This window comes from Patagioenas fasciata, chromosome 7 (assembly GCF_037038585.1).
Source record: "Patagioenas fasciata isolate bPatFas1 chromosome 7, bPatFas1.hap1, whole genome shotgun sequence".
Lineage (NCBI taxonomy): Eukaryota > Metazoa > Chordata > Aves > Columbiformes > Columbidae > Patagioenas > Patagioenas fasciata.
The window spans coordinates 11,170,194-11,188,267 of NC_092526.1; the positions used below are offsets into that span (position 1 = coordinate 11,170,194).

Genomic DNA, 18,074 nt, shown 5'->3' on the forward strand with positions numbered 1-18,074 from the left:
TGCAGAAACAGAGAGGGCTGGTGGAGTGACAGATGTCCCTGCTGCCCAGGAACCTGCCACAGGGAAGCAACAGCACTGCTACGTGGCAATCAGAGAAATACACTGCGGGAAAGGGCAGCTCCTCCCTCTAGTCCCTGAAGTGCTGGAGAATGATGGCACCCTGCTGGAGCATGTCTTGGGTTGGCTTTATAACAACTGGAGAGGTTTGGACTTACTAGAGGTGGAAATTGAAGAGGTCTATGCAGGGGAGAGCACAGTAGCACAGACATTCCTCACACACCTCTAAGTAACATGAAGCACAGAGATATCTGAGCTGGCTTTGAAGCAGCTGGCAGGGTTCAGAAGCAAGGTAGCCACAGGGCTCTGTGCTTTCTACTTTGCCCTGCTTCTTGTTTAAAGCAAGCTTGGCTCACATTATAGTGCACCATGGCTCACCATTAAAACCAATTTCAGTTATTCCTTGGGTGGAGAAGCATCCCAAGGGTCTGGAAGAAATGAAGGTACCTGACAGGCACCATGTGCTGGCAGCTGAGTGTTGCAAACCAGGTGAGCTGCAGAACACGATCAATGTGTAACCTTACATGCAATGATCCCAGAAAAACACCAAAAATATCTTCTGTGTAGGGCAGCACAGGGCCCTCAGAGGCCCTTGGATGGACAACATAGACAAATTAACAGGCATACTTCAATACAGTTTCATACCATAGCAATTGCTGCGTTTACCATGAAGCAATAATAAAGTGTCCAGATTTTGTATCAAATGTCTTAAGAGATTAATAAATTAAAATCTTATCTACATTTGTTTAGAAGAAGGACAAACCGCATCCTGAACTGGGTGGACAGACCAACGGCTTGCTGAGTAGACTGATTCAGCACTAAAATCCTTTGGTGAGCCATTTCAGAAAAAATATTCATAAGGAGAAACTGAGACCCTGCTTGTGCCTTTGCCCATTTCCTAAGGGACACTCCAGCTCAGAAAAGAAGCTATCCAAGAACAATCATCCATGTAGAAACCCGATGCACTGCAGTACTACCAGCCAATGAGCTTTACCATGCCTCGCTCTGTAAATGCTGACCACATAAGCTAAAGGTGCCCTGTGGCTTCCTGAGTATAAAAACCTGATCTTTTCCAAGATTTAAAGGAAAAAGTATTAAAACTAATAGAAGCATATAGATGACTGAACCAAACTCTGTCCTGAAGACCAAAGCTTGCTTAAATAACAGACACATCAACTCGATCACCTCAACAATATGCTGACTTTCACCAGCTGAAGCTGAAAGTTAAGACATGGTGGTAATCAAAAATACATCTTGCTAGCCTAAAGTACATGGTATTACAAATATTAAAAATTGCTAAATACGGTAAGCATCATTCATCTTTGAAATTACTGAATGAAGAACACAGTTTTAAGTGATGTAGTAATACTCTCAGATGATGAACAAGAGAGATACAAAAAGTAAAAGAAACAAATTAATGAGTCTACTGCAGTTACAGAAGAGTAAGCACAGTAGTTCCATTCCCTATGCAATTTCCAGATAATACAACAACTTCCAGCTAATTCCAACAACTTTTGACTTTTATGAGCAAAGCACGATCTCTAAGCAATGAAGACAGCAATCTTTATCCTTTTATAGACTAATGCTATAGGATAAACTAGTCAAGTTTACAACTGAGAGTTTCTGCAAAATTTTCCACCTGTATTAATTGGTCTAACATATGCTTTTCTCTGCATATATGGCTTCACTTATGTCCTTAGAACATCACAGCTATGATAGCATTGCTAATATATCTCTTCACAGTTTTGAATGAAATCTGTCACTTATCTTTGCTCCTTCTTCTAACTAGTTAAGTCTTGCAATGATCCTGGAAGCTGCAGGCTTTCCATGGTCTAGACAGGTTCAGACTGATTACTGGGACTGCTTGTTTTCATCTCAAAGGTGGCCTTCTATGACACTTAACACAACCTGAGGTGTTGTACACTTGTGACCTTCAAGCGGGCTTTTTACTAAGGAGTGTTATTCTAGACAACTCATTCTCATCAGAGTGTTTTGGGAAATTCCAGGTTCTGCCTGGAAGAAAAGAACAAACTATTTCCTCTGTATTCCTCAAGCCAGGCTGTCCCCTGTTCAGTAACTTAACCACTCCCACTCCAAAATCAAGATAAAAAGGACCTACAGGTACTTCACACTACCTTAGTTACTCAGACTGAGTGACTCCTAGGAAAATTTTTTGGGGAGATAGCTGGCTTTCTCTGACACACGAATATTCACTATTAAGCAACATCAGGCAGGTTTCCAGCCCATGTACTGAGCTGGCGTTGAAAAGCTTAGTAGAGAAACTGCATTTAACCTGTGTGAACAATATCGATAGACACCTAAGGCGACTCAAACCTACCAGGAGTCACCAACCAGTTCAACCCATTCAACAGGCTCAAGCGCCATCTCCTGGAAAATGCCTTTCAGTTCAGTTCTACTTTTAGGCCACTTGGTTACAAGGCAAAAGAAAAAGCTGTTCAGCACTTTTCTTCTGGCTCACGTGAGATCTTTCAGTGTTGAGTTTAATTGAAATGCCATAACCATTGGCACATGCAAAACCCAGAGGAGCTGATTCATGTCAGCTGCCAACAACACCATAGGTTGGATCCTGCTGAGTGGTTACATTTGTAAAAATATTGTCATTGCTTTGGGAAAGAGGTCTTTGCATTTTTTTTTTTTTCTCTAAAAGGCAACTAATTAGAGCTATAAGGTAGGAGACAATCATGGCAAAATGGATGAGGTTCCAAAAATCAAAAGGAAAGCTTAGTTTAACTGTACACCAAAACTTTAAAGCTTTTTCTCAGCCTACAAAACTGGGGTTGGAGCCTGCTAATGTTTATCACCAGGTGTAGCACTTGTAAAGTGGAATAGTCAGTGGAATTGGTTACTAGACTGATGAAGCAAATGTTTAGTATGGTGGGTAAAATCTGCAGAACAGGAAGACAGGATCTTGATTTGGACTCGGAGATTTCAGGTCATAAAATATAATGGCATCTGCTTTTCATTTTGCCGCTAAACCCAGAAGTAGAGAGTACATCTAAACCAGATCCTTAGAAAGTACTGGGTCTGAAAAATGCACGAAGGTTCCCATAAGAATGTATATTTCCATTAAAAACCACTTGCCATGCTGATGAAGATCACACATCACACCACAGCCTATCGGTTTTCACAGCATGTGATACCTATAGTGGAATGAAAAACCCAAATGCCAAAGCACCAAAAGGACCCCGTTGCTCAGATGTGTTTCAGCTGTACCATGCCTGCTGAAGGAAAATGGCAAATGCTGCTTACATCAAAGAAAGTCCCTGCATGTTCCAGGATGAGCTGGTTGGAGTCAGGCTTGTTTTTGCAGTAGGTGACATACATCTGAAATTTATCTGCCTGTGAAAACAAACATCAAGGGAAAAAGAAAGTTAAGCTATTTCTTTGCTTGCACAGTCTTTCATTCAGGCTCACCAGGATAAATGCAGGCGATAAACCGCCACCTCTCCAAGCAACATAAGAATTGAAAATCAAGAATGGAAGATTTATAGATGGTTCATATCTTACCTGAGCAGTTCTGAGGGGAATGAGGTGCACTGTTTAGCAGCTGTGGGAGGCTTTCTTTAACAAGTGTCACAGAGGGAAGGCCTAAAACTTTAATCTAGCTATGAAATAATTTAAAAGCTCTAATCATATTGTGCAGATTGTATCCAAAAGTCTGCAGGTCTTAAAACCCAGTAATGAAGTGTTGGCTCTATCACCCACTTGCAGATAAAGTCAGTGTAGAAACTCTGGGTAAGAGACTCATCTAGCTTAAACTGGCTCGAGCCAACATTTTTGATTTGAGACTGGCTGAAATCTGTGACACTGGCCCCAAACTTGCCTTTCCCACCTTGGTTCAGACTTTAATGCCTCAAACTTTATGCTGTGCTAGGAGCATTTTGCATCTAATCTCCTAATTTATTTATTTTAAGAGGAAATCAAAAGCATCTGTGCACTTCTGCCTTAGAACAGCTTCTTAGTGCTGAACTCTGGTCTCTCTGAGAGGGAGGCAAACAGAAGAGGATGATGACCTCCTTTCTTTTAAAACTATTGCATTTTTGATACTAGATATCTAAATGACAGGACCCTGCAATTGGGTAGGCAGCTTTGTGTGTATGTCTGTAACCACGAACACAACTCTGGACACTTACTATTGCTGAGATTATGTGGTAGTGTCTTCCAAGTACTGTGAAGATTTTGCACAAAATGATATGTAAATGTGTCCATCTTTCATAAATATGTAACCTCTTCTTTGCAAGCAATATTTCTGAATCCATTTCATCAATATTTGGCACATGTTTTTAAATGAAAAGCCCATTTTAAATCATCCAAACATGCTTATTTTTTTGATAAGTGAAAAATTTGCATAATGGCTTTTAAAATACTAATTCCCAGCTTTGAAATAGGAATAAAAACATCAGAGAAAACAGAAAGATGGCTGGCTTGTCTGGTAAATATTTTGAAAAAGGAACAGCTTTCATAGAGATACATTACTGTAGTCAATTTCTGGAACCTCCTATGCTCATGAAGACTCTTAGCATCAAGATTTCAAAGTCCTGTTAGAAATTAACCTGACATTGGATAATGAAATGAGCACAGTGGCTCAGCAATTTGACACCAATTTCTGAAGAAAAACGTTGATTAAATATATTTATGCTTTTGTAACAGTCTCATGGCATGAATAAAATTCTCTAAGGTAGGTATATTAATATTTTAAATGTTTGTCCTCCCAGGGCCCTTCACAAAGAAATGGATGTCACTCCCAAATACAGGTTTGATTTGACGAAGTCCTGTTAAACAGGAGCCAGCAGAGAGAAAATCTGTGCTGGTCAGTGCAGGACAAGGAGAGAAGCTCTGGAAAGCCTTCGCAACACTCCTCAGGAGAAGATCTAAGGGAAGGAACACTTCCCCCTGGGAGAGTTGAAGGACAAAGCAGTCAGTAGCTACAGATCAGCTTCTAATCTCACTTATCACTAAGGATTTAACCCTTGCACCAATTCCCAGCTTGTTTCTGTCTGTGCTGGAAGAATTAATTTGAATAAATAATGAAAAGAAGAAGCCTCCTTACCCAGGTGACAAAGCAGTGGCCCACATCCTCAGGCAGTTGTTCGTATTTCTCTAGTTCCTTTAGAAAGATGCTGCAAAAAGAAGACACCAATGTAATTAGTTACAGTCAAATACCCAGGAGAAACAGAATGACCAATGAGTTAATCAGTGCTAATGATCAATACTTGTATCTTGATTACCAGGTTAATCAGGTGCTCTGCCAGTGGAAAAAGTGTGTCCTTGCCACTTTGGCTTTTTGAGCACAGTCATGCCTAACTCCACTAGAAAGGATGAGGTTGGAATCCCTAGTAGGGGGCCAGTGTATTCAGGACAGTAAAGTGATATTCAAGAATCAGACTGTGAATGTTCAAAAAGATCTTGTGCAGTGGTTCCAAGGAAGAGCAAAAAGAGAGGCTCCAAACTGCCACCTTTCCATCACCAAACTCAGCACACTGGGCAAAGGACATCAATTTAAACAAGCTTGACACTTCATAGGTAAGGAGTAAATCCCAAAATACAGATTTTGTAATCAGCTGTCTTCCAACATCTGTATCATGAGTGACATCTCTGTTTGCAGATAGAGCCCTGTACAATCCCTGGTGGAAAGAGGAATGTACAATGGAAGTTGAAGAAGGAGAAGCAAGAGAATGTGCTGTTTCTCCAGCCCTGAATCAGGCTGGGAGATGCTTTAACATCACCAGCCAAAGGAGAAGATTGTGGAGGATGCTGGTGGAGGCAATATGGGACAATTTATTTTAGCGTTGCTAGAAGTTTCAGTGGGAAAAGGACTATGCAGATGCAGCAGGCCGGAGGTGGAGGAAGGATCAGAGAAAGGAGAAATGACAGGAGCAGGGAGCTGAGGGGCATGACTGAGGGCTGAAGGGGCAGTAGCTGCAAGCAAGGGAGAGTCAAAAAGGAGAGCAATCAGATGGTATCAGTCAGGCTCACTAAAAAGAACACAGAGAACCACAAAGAGAGTGGAAGTGGGAAGGGAATTTGGTGATCCTGGCATAGTTTTATACAGGAGAAGAATATTTACCTGTATGAGAGGGCAATTCTTGTGGGCTGGAAGTCAATTTATCTATTACCTAAAGGCCTTTTTAATGTAATGTGTAGTTTGAGTCTACTATTGTGATATGCTTTGAAGCTGACTGCACAAAAGCATGCATATGGTAGCCTCTACTGGACCATATTTATATGTATGTGACAGTGAATTTATCTGGCTGAAGCACTGAGAGTCTCCCAGAACTTCAACAGGGTTTATGATTTGTTTTTCAAACTGCTTTGGTTTTGGTGTGTAACTTGAAGACAGACTTTGAAATTCAGAACTAACTTGTGGGATTCAGCACCCCTGAACATTAAGTTATTAAAGAAACAAAACAAGAAATCAGACATTACTTTGCAAATCTGCATCAATTACTTTACACTCTTGGGTGCACTGTACTGTAGGTGCAGACACCACATAGATGTATAGGTATACACATGCCTTTTGTTTCCTTAGTAAGCAAACATTAACAGAATGGTTAGGAAAACTTACTTATTATGAAAGTCATAGATCTCCTGAATATTGCCAAAGATGATGTGTTCTTTATTAAGGATCCCAGCAGGTATTTCTTCTACTCCACTTGTCATTTCCCAAAGGTAAGTCTGGAAGACACCGGCAATTCTTAGCTTTGTGAATAAACGTAGTGGAAAAGGAATAGATGTCCCTGTTTCATTGCCAAAGGCACAAACTGACAAGGGAACTGTGTATTACTTTGAGATTAAACAAACAAGCTAAAAAAAAATATAAATTCCAGTGTCACAGAAAGGTCTCCAGAGACATTAGAAGTGCTGACACTTAGAAGCTGTCTGAGGAAAAAGCAGAAAAGTGTCAACACCACCTGTCTTTGCTGTCCAGCTGATGGTGTCCATAAACTGCAGGCAGAAACAGCTGAAATATAAGTTAGATTTGCCAATTCAGTAGCATTAGATACATAAAAATCTCTTTCAAACTGGAGGGATGTGAAAGCTGACAGATTTCACTGCAATACACTCTGCTTTTTGCCCTGAATGTCACAGCCCCCTTCAGGAACACCCTGCTGTAGAGCTAGGCAAGGTATTTGACAGCGCAAATCCAAAGGAATAGATTTGAATTCTTAACAAAATGCTCCATGATTCAAGAAAATACTAGAAACGAAGAAATTTCAGGTCAACGTCCAAATACATTGCTCTTTGCTGAGTCCCAGTCTCACTCTGCAGGGGCGAGCGCAGCTTTGTAAATAAAAGTGCACTCAGGTGTCCCCGGAGGTGCAGATGTTTCCAGCCATGTGTGGGGAGCACAGAGTATGGTTCTGTCCATGGCAGACAAGCTCACTTGGCTGCCCACTCGCAGGACATGGCTCTGCAGCTGCCACCGATGCGGGTACCCTCACACAGGCTCTTGTCCAGGTCACCCTTTGCAGCACAGTGAACATCACCGCAAAGGATACCATCTCCTTCCTGAAAATATTGGAGACTCCCTGGGCTGTAACTTACCTCTAAACATTCATGTAAGTCCCTCACGTAAGCTTTTTCTGTCTGAAGCAGCTCAGCCATAATGAATCTGGAAAAAAAGAAAGCATTTCAGGTGTTTTGGACATTATGGGCATTTGTACAATGAACAGAAAACAAAACATCCTTCTGTTGTCTTCATGAATCAATGTATGTCCACTCTAAACCTTCATCTGTCTCACTTTGCACATTTCAGCTCCACAAATGAAATACCACTTGCAGGATTATTTTCTAAATAACTTTTCTCCATAAAATTACATTAAGTTGTATTTCTGCAACCCTGAATTGTGATTTACTATCTACATGCCCGTTTTTAACAGTCAACTGATTCTCAGAATTTTTTTCCCAGGAGTAAGGACTTCAGCTTCACCAACAACACTTGCATCTTTACTAATAGTCAGCAGAAAATCACCCTGAAACTTGACCTTCAGTGCAATACCGGTGGATTTCGGAGACACCACTAAATCGAAGAGGCTTCAACAGCTTGGTATCTGACTGGAGAAAATCCAGACTGCTGAGAAGCACAACAACCACATCTGTAGTGCCCGAGTCTGAGCATCTCCATGTTTAAATACCCCATGTTTTGAAAATCTGACATGGGCAGACCAAGTGTAACCACTGTTCCCTAAGGCAGAAACAATTTCCTATCAAGGTTATTCACCGTAGCGGCAATTTCAGAGGGTTAAGGAGGACTGTATGTACAAATCCCTTCCAGAATAGTTTCACACAAAAATTAGAGCAAAATACTGTGAAATTTCACTGTTTCTAGATTTAAGTGCAACAAGCACTCTCCAGATATTTCATCTAATGTGAGATATTTCCAGTTGTCTCAGTTCTGCCCCCACTAAAATTTGAACCTAAACTTAAGTGAACTTTTGTGTCACTGTAACCCACTTAACTCCTCTGGATGTCATTTGAGTTCAGATAATACCCAGACATATAAACATGCTTTTCATTTTTCCCTGTTGATTTTACTTTTAACATACACCCAGGAAGAAATCATGACAATGAGACTAATCAAAGTTCTTGACTCACTCCTTTCCCTTTCCAAAAGTAGCTTCTGACCAACCTGTATGTTCTGAAATTCACTAGCCTACAAGTCACAATGTTTGCTCTACACCTGTAGACTTATCTCAGTGGCTCTGCAGCAGCAAAGAGTTATAGGACTGTCAGTTCTGGTCAAGCAAATATCACAGAACCATTCTTAGATAATGTGTCATCCTGGACTGTGAGCATTTGGGGACATACTCCTTCTTTCTGGCCGACTTTCTTTTTTCTTCATTGACTTCATGATTTGCATCTCGCAGCTTTACCTCCCGGTCTGAAAGACTTGCTGGAATAATATCTAGTTCTAGGTCCTTGTTATCCTGGAAAAAGTGAGAGTGCAGATTTTAAACTCATTGTAATCCTACTGTTAAATTCATTGTAATCCTACTGTTGTTGTGCAAAATGCAGCATGTTCATGAGATCAAATGGATAAGGAGGGACAAAAGTAAGATATAGATACCAATGTCAGAAAGAAGAAAATTTAAAGAGGTAAGAACTACAGTGTGAATGGAGAAGGTGAGAGGGAAATCTTAAAAAAAAATAGAATGAGATATATTATAGTCTTCACCGTTATTCCTATCTAGGAACAGGTATTGATGACAAACATCTATATTTTACCTCACTCCTTCACATCTAAATTAGTTGCCTAGTATGGGACTTCATAAATACCTGGATAAAGTAAGGTGCTATCCAGAGACAATCCAAACTACCAATAGTCTTCTGTCATGGAAATACCTTACCAGACGGTGGTTGTAAATTTGTGTAAACCAGAGACCCTACAAGGAACAGCACGTTTAAGGTATCTTGAGGGTGTGAGGGAATTTATTCCTCCTTCTTTGATACTTAATTTTGAAGGATGGTGACTGGAAGGTGGTTTTGCCTCTGGCACTCCCCCTTAGTACTGTGACCAGGGAATAGCCTGAGATTCTAATTTTTGTTTCTCTTGTATTACTCTATTTCACCTAAAAGAGCTCAGAGTTGAGGTTGGGGATTAATTTTTTGGTTATTTGAAGGGTGAGAGAATGGAAACTTACAGTCAAAACCTTTGTTTGATTCAAAATAATGGTGTGGGAGCAGGATTTATGGCTTATGCTAAAATTAACAGAGACTTTTATTCCAACAATGTGCTTCCCTTCCTTTGCAATAGCTGTATGGTCTCTTGGAGAATTATACAAACATTTGCTTATAAAGCCTTTCTGATCTTCACCTCGTATCACCTCATATCACTGATCTTCGACAAAAAAACCACACTTTTTATCTTCAGAAACAGTTCTGAGCTTGGCTGGGTTGGTTGGTCAGGTTTTAATTGGTTCTAATGAACACAGGATACCCTGCAGCTTTCATGCCATGGGCTTCACTGCCCTTTGTGACTTTCAGCTTTGGTATAAAACCCCAGCAGGACACAGACTTACGGTACCTCTGTATTAATTCCAAGGGCTTTTTCCAGGGAGTAGCGGTATTTCCCCATCCTGAGAGAGAAGTCACGGTAGCGTTTGTCAACGGTGGTGACCCACTTCCTAATTTCAGTGGCGTGTATATGTCCTTTTTCTACAAAGCTGTCGGCCAGCTGGATGAGGAGCTTCACTTTCTCCTTTGTTTGCTGCCCAAAATACGGTCCTCGGTTATATTGCATCCTTATTACTTCCTTTGCTTTTAATTCACACAGCAGTCAGAAGCAGCCCATAATTTTTTATACATCATTAAAGAATGCCTGTATTTCATCTAATACAGAATCAAATGCTTTAAACCTTACCCAGTAAAACATGAAAGGAATGACATTTTTATAAGAACACTTATGAAACTGAAGGAGACAGAAAAAGTCAAGTTTTTGAAAACACGCACGCACAAACACATAAGGAAAACATGTTGGAAGTTAGACATGCCTCCTTTCCATAACCGAAAACTTACTTTCTTGTGAGCTTTGGAGTAGAAGACAAGACTTGAAAATCATAAAATATAACAAGTTATTCTGAATCTGTACCGGGGTGGTTCTGCAGACCTGTGTAGGCAGGTCATTAATACACCACATATCAGTCCAGGAAGTGAGTTTGAGTCACTGCTGTTCTCTTTCGGAAACAAACAGAATTTAAACCCAACTTCCTGGACTACTATAAAATCACCTGTCAGTATTTTAGTTGGAGTGTTACAAACTAAAAGATGCCTGAACTTCAAGATATAAACTGAGCCTCCAAACCTTCCAGTGGTCTTTGCTATTCCACTGGGGCTCTGACTGCCCCTTAGTCTCTATGGTTTTTCATGTTGAGGAATTTCATGCAAATCTGGCACAAAGAGATAGTTATAAATTTTAGCTTAGATTCCAAATCTGCCTCAGGAACTAAAGGTGCCTGGACCCTCATTTGAGTCAAATCAAGTACAAAATGTTTTAAAAACCTGAAATATCACCTGTATAGGCTGCGCTTCAGCTGTAACACACATTTTAATCCTCAAAAGCAAAAGGAAAATCAGTTGTATCCCCAGAGGTAATGGCAAGCTGCTTTTCAGAAATGGGGAAAACGTTCCACTCTGCCTGAAGTGAGACATCCTGTCAGGTACTTGACATTATCAGCAGTCTGGCCATAAATGGACAAATGCATGTCAGACCAGGAAACATCTAGCAGATTTCAAAGACAAATCTAAATTCAAGACGTTTTACCAGCAAAATAAATTAACAGCAGAATGGGAGGCCAGCTTAACAAATTAACCGTGTTCTTAACCATGGGGTGGTTATGGAGAAGTAGAAATCTGACTTAATATTTAAATATTTCATTCCCAAAAGCTGCTGTTGTCTTGCTTTCCAAACAATTAGTATGCTCCAAAAGTTATTTCTATGAGGAAGGCTTTCAGTTACAGCTTAATTTGAGAATAACATCAGTGTGGGAGCAATAAGCATTTACCAGATTCCACATGGCAGGCAAAATATTCTAGGTCAGCAGTAGGAAAGTGATTTACTAAAGCCCTAGGGAGCAAGACAGGATGTGACAGTGTAAGGAACAATCAGGAATAGTCAGTAAGGAACAAGATATAAAACTCACTTCTAGGCTGATTCAAGAGTAGAAATAGTTTGGAAATTTCAGGATGAATTGGGATTATTCTGATCAAAACTACATTATAAACTGGAACATGATTTTAGGCAGACTGATTATGGGTGGTTAGCAGAAGTACTGTTAAAGGAATGTTGTAAGGGTCCTGTCTGACTAAATTAACTTCCAGACACTTCTGATGATCTCCCATTCTCACAAATATGCAAGCTAAGGAAAAAGAAAGGGGAGAAGAAGAACACAAGGGCTGTGAATCAAACCCATGCAAGCATGGACAGCCAAATGAGGAATTTAAGGATTACAGAAGATCAGTCTCAGGACACAGTGAAATGAAGCTACATAATACCAAAACCAAGGCCTTGCTGCAGTCTGACTTTGCAATTTAAATCCTTATCAGTGACAGTAATACCCCTATGGATTCATTGTCTGTGAATTACCTATGGTTTGAATTAATTTGTCTGAAGCAGATCCAATCACCATTCCTCTATAAACCCCACCAGATTTCTCAGAATTGCTCCTTATAAATTAATAGATTCTTGGTAATGAAGCTTTGTATTAAAAGTATTCACCCTGGAGTTCACAAAATCATTTATTTAAAGTATTTTGTTGGAATCAGCACATTATTGCTAATGAGATAAATGATCATCTGTGATCAAACCAGCTGGAATTAATGAACCAAATTGTAGTTGTACTGACAGAAGCAACAGATAGGGAATCCAAGATGACCTTGGATATGTTTAGATCAGTTAGTTACTCTATACCATTGTTGTGTGATTGAGGATGGAATTAGAGCATGCCTCATTAGGTTGCTGGGAATTCTGTATGCAAATGGACTTTTCCTTCTGATCAGAACGAAAAAGCTCCAAAACCAATATAGACCAAGGGGCAGAAAACCTCATTTTTGTGCCTGTATCTTGCTAAAACTGAAAGATCACCCTTCTCAAAAGACGTTTTTCTTCTGGGCTGGGAATGTCATGACTAAAATACAAAATCAAGATAATAATAGTACAAAGATTTAAGGCATTGAAACAAGATCATAAACATAGATTAAGGCATGTGCCATAATTAAAGTTGTTGTTTACCTTGGCAGGTACTCTGAATTCCCCATATTCCTTCAGGAGTTCCTGAGTTTCTTCTGCTGATTCCCCTGTGGAGGTGTGAGTAGAGAGGTAATATTCGCCTGTTTCTTGGATCCAGTCTAAGGCCTGTGAATGTCAAAAACAACCAAAGGAAAAACAAAACAAACAGTCTTTGTATTTCAAGAACTAATCCTCTGACAAAAACATCTGCCAAATAAAGGATATCAAATCCATTGGGACTTAATACTGTGTATACTAAAACACTTTCTAGGAACACATAAAAAGAATACAGTAATCAAAGCAGGTGGGAGAGGATACAAAAGGTGCAGTATATTTCCTACGAGAAAAAGGAGTGTAGGGAATTCTACCTATATACAGATAAATTTGTATGCAGGGATAGCAGCTTTCTCATTCAGTAATATCTCAATAAAACAGGTTTGCATTTATATTTGTTTTTAAGCAGATGAACAAATCCAGAAGTTAATTTGACCTAACAAAAATACCGAGTTCTGCTGTAAGGTTTTGGCGTTTTATTTAATTGTTTTAAAAAGCTGCCTTTGCCATGTTTTCAAAAGTTACAGTTCTTAATTACAACTGGAGATTGTAACAGGAACCCCACGCAAGTGTTACACAGGTACAAGAAATATTTACACACTGCCGGGACAGAAAGCCAAAGCGGGGTTTTTACACTACCTGCTTAGCACTGCGCTCAAAGACAACATATTGTTGGCACTGGTCTAATCTTCGCTTCTTCAGGGTCCAGAAGTGAAGGACCCGGTTCTCCCTCTGCAGCAGCTCGCTCAGAATGGCTGAGGGCAAAAGAAAACATCTGCATGATTAGTGATTCTGTGAGTTTCTACAGAAATAAGCAATAAGAAACTGAATTTACTCACTCTGCCTGAACTGCATTCCCAAGAGCAGAGCCTCTGAGATTGTACTTCTTAAAAACAACCGCTAATGCAAAAGGGCTGCTTTAAAACAACAACAACAAAAGTGCAGTTGCAGGGTTATCTGGTAAAGAAGAAGATGCTAAAACAGGGTTTGGGATTTACCCCAGCAAATATGCTGGTGTACATGATCTCTAGTTCTTTCATTCTTCTCTGATGCTTATTTCAGGAGCCTAGTACTGGTTGATATAGGAGAAGCTGCCCTTTTACCACCTTCTCTGTTGCATTGGCTACAGCTGCCCAGCACGTGGCACTGAAGCCTGCTGTCCCATGCAGATCTCTAGTCACAACCGAAAATAATTCAGGCCTGAGCCCCAGGTTTGACGTACCTGGTAAGGTTTCCTTATACAGCTGTGCTGCCTGGTGACCCTCTGTGAGCTCCCTCTGCAGCTACTGCTGGGCTACAACTTCGGGTTGTATTGGTTCTCTAAACTGTTTGCTATGTGATGGGGATGTGACAGTCACCCAGATTCAGGAAGAGACAGGCAGGAGAACTGCTACTCCTAGGAGTCTAGGACATACATGTTCTCCTTGAAAATCCAAGAATGTATCAACTTGATAGAAAGGCATGATTTAGCTCTTTAAAAAGTATCATGGGTTTAACCGAAAAGACTGCACACAGAGATAGTGCAAGAGATTTATATTATAACACAAACCTTAATTAAACCTGAGTTTTTCAAATTAAACTGAGTTGAGCCACGTGTGGCTGGCAGCAGAGTGGCTCATCCCAGCCACCTCTGGGTCCGGAGCTCAGGTTGACACCTTGCAGGAGGGGCAGGGCCACCCTCCTGCCCCATCCTCAAAGCCCAGCATCCAGCAGGGAGGGCTCAGGCACAGGCAGCCCTGTCAGCAGCTACACTCTGTTGTATCAAAACATCAAGTCTGGCTTCCCAACCACTTGCAGTGACTTACAATCATCTGTAACACATGTTAAAACCTCTCTCACGCTAAGCCCTTTCTGAATGTATTGATATTCATTGCTTAGGTATTAATACCAGTGGCAGCAGACAAATTTGGACGTATCCATCCCTGCTTACAAGTGTGACATTGATTATGGTCAGAAAATCTCTAATATGTAAGTTAATTGCAAAACCTAGCCCAGTCCCTGCTGAGGGCAATGGGAACTTTGAATGACAAAAGGAACTTGAAGATTGTCATGAGCATTCTAGATCAGAGCTTTGCATAAACAGTTTATGCCAAAAACCCTAGGTTTTTTCTATATTAATGACTTTGATTTGGAAGCTCAATAAGTATCCTACTAAATAGTGCTTTTATTCTGAACTAAAGTGCTCACTTCAGAGATGTTCTGTGGATAGACTTGCCAAGCATAAGAATTACACATTTAGCTTACAAAAAGGCTAATATACAAGCTGATATTTATACAAGTGAGTTATTTCAAACAAGCTCAGCGAGGAACACTCACAAGCTTATATCAGGTGCATATTTGAGAGCTTGTTGAGTCAGAGTTTAATTAATTTCCCCATGATTTTCAACTGAAGGGAACAAGTGTCCACAACAACAACAAGAATCTGACGCATTAGAAGAGGAAATTTGAACAAAGAGCTATTAACATTGAAGAAATGGTACTGTAAGAAAGGAAAATAATCTCTCCAGTAGCACCATTTTCATCTTCTGTGCATAACCAAAGTTCCCATCCCTCCCACATATATAATGGCTGCACTGCTTTTACCCTGTCTTTCTATAGCCTGTAAGAAAGCCAATAATACTAATACCAAAAAAAAGAGTTAGTTCTGCAGAATCACTTTCCTCATTCTTATCAGTACCTTGCAGCATTGCTAGGCATAGATTAAAAACTGTTTAATTAAGTAGAGGAGTGGAAACATTTCAAAGATCTCAGATGTATCATCTGATTGTAAACAGTGCTCCTTTGACCAAAGGAAAGTTAACTACAGGGAGATACTTTTGCTGGTGATTGTTTGATGTGGTAGCACACCAGACAGGATTCCAGGGACAAAAGAAAAAACAGCAGAAGCATCCTAGGAACAAACGAGTTTGGGGTTAATTTTTTTTTCCAATGCTCAGCAGTAACAGGATGCATAGAGATCTTGTATTTTATATGAGTTTATTTTTTTATTCATTTCAAGATATTAAGACAAAATAGTCTCTGATCATCTCAGCCAACAACCTACATGATGAGCGACGGCACGGTGTCACTCCCATGAACTCTCCTGACAACAGAAGCCAGAGAGAGCCCATGTTTCAAACCCTTTTCCTTTTTTCCTCCTCCACCACTTGGAACAGCAGAGTTCTGTAGAAGAACGCACGCCCAGCAGAGGAGGGATCAGCTTTTGAGAGACCTCGCTAACACTGTGAAAGCTGTCAGGCAACCATATCCTTAGTGACAGTAGGTGGCAAAACTTTAGGTGCCTTCTCAGCACGTCCACAAACTTTAGGAAGACCACACAGCAGAGGGGAAAGCAAACGAAACTTTCAGTGCTGTCATTGCACCAATGCACCAACCTTTCACTTGCTGCTCAGGCCCCCTTGTATGGCTTGCTACTCCAGGCATGCTGACATTGTTCCGGTGGATGTACTTGAGGAATACCTCAGCGTTCCTTCGTGCCAGTGTACAGGCCTAAGAAAAACAGCCCCCACCAAGAAGAATCAGTAAAGATGAACAAAGAAAGCAAAGGGGACTCAAGGGAGTTATCTGCTTATTTTGCAAGGAGAAGTTCTCTTTCATTTGGGAATATGAGAGCTTCAGCTATGAGTCTATAAACTCAGCCAATAAATTAACAGCCTCATAAATGTATTAAAACACAGGAGTAATTTTTTATATAGTGGCTGATTTTATATATAAGGCTAATTAATGACAATAATAAACCAACTAGTTTTATTACTGTCATTATGTATGTCAGATATAATTTCAATCTAACCAAAGCTAACCCATCTCTTGAGAAAAGTACTCATTGTTTCAAAAAAATGCACAATCTAGAGGCATAATTTCTTAAGCCTTGACTGCAAGAGTGGTTTCATGTTGTGTATCAGTTTTAGTGGAAGGTGGAAGGCTTGTTATGTGCCTGTTAGGTCTGCAGATCTTACAAAGCAGCACCTGGAAGGCAGGAGAAAAATCTCTGTTTCCATCCTAGTGCTGCCCTGCAAAGACACAATTGCTTCAGTTATTGTCTTGGAGGACAGAATTTAAATGCCGTACGGTTTATATAAGTCAAAGCCAAAATGTCATATAATACTTGACATTTATAATGCTCATTGTATGCAGTTTTGATAATTTAACTTTGAACCAGCACAGCTAATAACCTCCAAGTGCAATGCAAACACGCCTCTCTGAGATGTGCATTGATAATGATGTTTATCGCTTCCACTACAACAGTGTGAAACGGGCCTAGGGTTTATACAGCCAGCCAGTAGCTGAACTAGAATTACACCTCAGAGCCTCCTCTCAAACTCATTAACACTGCTCTAAATTGACTAATTAATGGGGAGTTTTCCTGATTTATTAGAAAACTAAAATGACACCTTAAGAAAAGCCTCCTTCTGTTCCAGATGTTTGCTGATCAGAGGGATGACGTGGTCTATCTCAGCTGCCGGTCCAAGTTTATCTCGACCTCCACACCAGTCTTCATCCCGTCTGTATTCTTGCTCCAAGCTCTCTAATACACTGCACACCTGAAACATGCCCATTGCACAGCAATTCAGTTATCTATGATCATAATCAAGCGGAACACGTTCAGTAAAAGTCTATGACCAATAACATTCCGAATATAAATGCTTTAAATGGGGGCCATGGCATGGAGGATAAGTGGGTGTGAAACAGGCCCTGGACAGAATGATCTAGCAGTTCTCCTTATCCATAGGGATCTCTACTGTTTAGGATGAAATTCATCTGGTTTAAGGGTGATAAATCTTTCTTCAGTTCCAATGGATAGTGATTGAGGAAGCTCAAAAGGTTGAATCAAGGCTGGGGTCAGTGTTGGCCCCAGTGGATCATTCAGGAAACAATACCTCTTCTGGAAGGGTGGTTTAGATGTGTTTAAATCCCACTGAAGTCAAGGGACTTAGCACATACTTAAATAAAAACATATGCTTAAATACCTTTCTGAAACAAAGTCTGAAGCTGGAACTAATTCTCTTCAGCTGCATGTTAGCTGCTCCCTATACAGCTTTTGTACAAACTGATGGAAACTGAAAGACATTAAATCAGTGTTGCAAGCCAGGTGGTTGCAGGTGTTCCACAGTACAGCACTAACACAAGTATCTTCTGTCTTGGTAGAATAATGGGAAACAGGTAAATAAACCAAGACAGCCTGCAAACAGCATGCGCAGTGACCTCAGACAAGGCTGAG

General features: G+C 40.4%; 1 protein-coding gene across 9 annotated transcripts in view; it reads right to left on the reverse strand.

Moving 5' to 3' along the window:
• The window catches only part of KALRN (kalirin RhoGEF kinase), a 505,770-nt gene that overhangs the window by 146,672 nt on the left and 341,024 nt on the right, over nucleotides 1-18,074 (reverse strand). For all 9 annotated transcript variants that reach the window (XM_065841448.2, XM_071810806.1, XM_071810810.1 and 6 more), the window contains exons 19-28: nucleotides 17,248-17,397; nucleotides 16,231-16,345; nucleotides 13,496-13,611; nucleotides 12,806-12,928; nucleotides 10,103-10,285; nucleotides 8,887-9,005; nucleotides 7,624-7,690; nucleotides 6,644-6,753; nucleotides 5,129-5,198; nucleotides 3,328-3,417 (exon numbers count right to left, since the gene is read on the reverse strand). In XM_065841448.2, coding sequence (XP_065697520.1) covers nucleotides 3,328-3,417; nucleotides 5,129-5,198; nucleotides 6,644-6,753; nucleotides 7,624-7,690; nucleotides 8,887-9,005; nucleotides 10,103-10,285; nucleotides 12,806-12,928; nucleotides 13,496-13,611; nucleotides 16,231-16,345; nucleotides 17,248-17,397 — 1,143 coding nt within the window. The remainder of the gene's footprint in view (nucleotides 1-3,327; nucleotides 3,418-5,128; nucleotides 5,199-6,643; nucleotides 6,754-7,623; nucleotides 7,691-8,886; nucleotides 9,006-10,102; nucleotides 10,286-12,805; nucleotides 12,929-13,495; nucleotides 13,612-16,230; nucleotides 16,346-17,247; nucleotides 17,398-18,074) is intronic.